The 2,822-nt window shown below is 55.2% G+C and overlaps 2 protein-coding genes across 2 annotated transcripts; one reads left to right on the top strand and one right to left on the bottom strand.

Moving 5' to 3' along the window:
• Positions 1 to 310: 310 nt before the first annotated feature.
• Positions 311 to 1,798, top strand: CH63R_04774 (Arrestin; the record flags this gene model as incomplete). The annotated part of the gene is made up of 1 exon (XM_018299749.1): positions 311 to 1,798. One exon carries the CDS (start codon positions 311 to 313, stop codon positions 1,796 to 1,798), a length of 1,488 nt encoding a protein of 495 aa, XP_018160995.1.
• A 501-nt stretch (positions 1,799 to 2,299) lies between these two features.
• Positions 2,300 to 2,545, bottom strand: CH63R_04773 (uncharacterized protein; the record flags this gene model as incomplete). Its single annotated transcript, XM_018299748.1, has 1 exon — positions 2,300 to 2,545. The coding sequence occupies one exon, from the start codon at positions 2,543 to 2,545 to the stop codon at positions 2,300 to 2,302; it is 246 nt and encodes an 81-aa protein (XP_018160994.1).
• Between the last annotated feature and the right edge of the window lie 277 nt (positions 2,546 to 2,822).

Genomic DNA, 2,822 nt, shown 5'->3' with positions numbered 1-2,822 from the left:
ATAGGCTCTCGACCTTTTGTTTCCCATCAGCACATTTCCAACCCTTCCGACTCCATCTTTGTCCCATCCAATATCTGGGGGATCTTCAACCAAGCCGTTGTCTATATAAGAGCTGTACCCCACCATCACGACATCTCCAACGCCTGCAACATCGCACTCGAATAACATTGCTTGCTGCACGCTTGCTGGGCTTACAACAACCCCAACGGCCCCCTTTCCATTGATCCCACGTCGGCCATAGATAGGCACGGCATCGTGCTCGGTTCCCTGCCATCAACAGCCGTCATCATCTCAAGCTAAATTAGCCAAGATGTCGAGCCACAGTGATATGAGCTCCGTCATCACCTTCGCCCGGCAGCCTGCCTCCTCCCGGAAGCAGAGCGTCGAGGTCAAGATCAATGACCACTACCACTCCAAGGTCTACACATCAGGCAACCCCATCTCCGGAGAGGTGACAATTACCCCTGGCCACGATAGCCGGTTCGACTATATCCAGATCATCCTGATCGGCACTTCCAGGACTCGCCTAGACGCTGTACAGATTCCTCAGCTCTCCTCCCACACCTTTCTCAAGCTGGAGATGCCCATCCCCGAATCCGCTTACCCCGTGCCCCGCATCTTCGAGACTGGCAGGGCCTATACCTTTCCCTTCAACTTCGTCATTCCTCACCACCTGACCATCAGTGCTTGCACCCACAAGGCCCAGTCGGATTACATCCATGATTACCACATGCGCCTGCCCCCGACGTTGGGCGGCTGGGAGAGGGACGACATGGCCCCCGACATGACCCAGGTCCAGTATGCCATCAAGGCTCGCGTTGTTCGACAAGACGAACTCGGCGGCAAGCCCACCAAGCTCATGGAGGACACCCACTTCATCAAAGTCCTCCCCCGCTCCCCTGAGGATCCGCCTCTGAACATCACCAAGCAAGATCGGGGATACGCGCTGAGCAAGACCAAGACAATTCGCAAGAACATCTTCTCCTCGAAGCAGGGCTATATCACTGCCGTAACCGCTCAGCCCAGCGCCATTTACCTAGCAGCCGACGGCCGCTCGGCTTCCGAGGGCTCCGTCCTGGTGAACCTCAACTTCGAGCCTGCATCTGCCGATATCCTGCCTCCCAAGGTGACCACCGTCTCTGCCAAACTCCAGGCGCAAACATGGTACGGGTCGACCCCCATGACAAAGCTGCCCAACATGGGCGACAGCCAGGAGGCATATGCGCTGGCCCAGCAACTCGCCTACAACACTTCGGTCTCTTTGTTTTCGACCTCGGTGGACAAGGTGGCTTGGCGACAGCAGCTGGCTTCCCCTGCTCGCCGCGACTCGGGCTACTCTAGCGATGGCCTGCGAGAAGGCAGCCACTCAGACTCGGATAGCCAGAACCACAGCCAAAGCCGTCGTTCGAGCAAGAAACGGGCGTCGCCCATCTTGCACCGGGCCGTTCTTCAGATCCCTTTCAAGCTGCCGACGTCCCGAAAGACCTTTATCCCAACCTTCCATGCTTGTCTCGTCTCCCGTACCTACACTTTGCAGTTAACACTCGTGGTGGCCGACTCCAAAATGAACCTGAGCATCCCTTTGCAGATCGCCCTAGAGCCTCCTGTCCAGCAGGATCTCCTAGACATGGGTCTTCCCAGCTTCGATGCTGCCATGGCGCAGCAGGAAGAGGCGGAGGTGGATGCGTACTTCCAGCCCCGACTGATGCAACAGCCGGCACCCGAGTTCCAAGGCAACGCGGTATTGCCCAGCTACGGCGACTTGACGACTCGGCGGTCAGCAGTTCCGACTGCTTGATGCGGCCGCGTCCCAGCAACCATTTTCCTCGATGACGAGTTACGACTGACGGAGAGTTTTTGAACACGATACCACTTGAAAGTTTCCTTTGTTTTTTTACTGAAGTTCAAGGTGCGATCGAGGTCTCGGCTAGTTTACATGACACAGAAATTGTGTACAGGAGTTTTGGTCAACAAAAGGAATATTTCGTCAAAAAAAGCTGCAGTCTTTTGCTGCAAGGCTGTTTGTTAGCGGCGCGTCTGTATTGAAGATACCCACAGGGCAGAGGCACATCGCAGAAACACTAGTAATAATTTGAACAACACTTGGGGGGAACCCTCGGAAGAAAATTCTCATACAATTTCGGTGACACGATGAAGTGACGATGAAGTGAGATAGGACGTAAGTGATCCCTTTTGTTGGCTGACAATTGAATACGCAAACTGTTTAGGGTCGCCAAGTTCTGGCGCCATCCTATCTGCCAGACCGAATCGGCGGATAATTCCAAGCTTACCTTCCGGGCTATACGGTGGCAGTCGAAGTGACGGGGAATGCGATACCGTAACGGAGCGGATCGAACTGCCGGCAAAAAATGGAGAACATTGGGGGCCTGATTCGGGACAGCGGATCAAAGGAGCCCGGAAAGTTAGTTCTGGACCAACGGGTGTTTTCATACAGTGGAGCATCCGTTCCCGCTCGCTTTCCCGCCAATTCCCCGCCCTTCCCCCAGGGTGAGCAATTACATTGGCACGGGCGTTGTCCTCTCATGGCATTCAAGATGGGAAATTGACTGGTGTAGGTGCCGATTGACGATGTCCTGGTCTCGCCACCAGTCCACCACCCCGCCCGATCATGATTGTTCGCAGTAATGTTTGGGAGGATGGGCGAGGTCGCCCACAGTGTTTCTATTGATAGCAGTGCAGCCGTGCAAGGACAGTGAGTGTACGGGTAGCTTGGATGAACTGGCAAGTGTCGATCGTGTCCACTGGAGCAGCAGCTCACCCACCCTGTGTTGAGTCAGTAGCATACGGCAACCGGCATTGCG

This window comes from Colletotrichum higginsianum, chromosome 3 (genome assembly GCF_001672515.1).
Source record: "Colletotrichum higginsianum IMI 349063 chromosome 3, whole genome shotgun sequence".
NCBI lineage: Eukaryota > Fungi > Ascomycota > Sordariomycetes > Glomerellales > Glomerellaceae > Colletotrichum > Colletotrichum higginsianum.
This window is presented reverse-complemented; position numbering and strand designations above follow the sequence as displayed.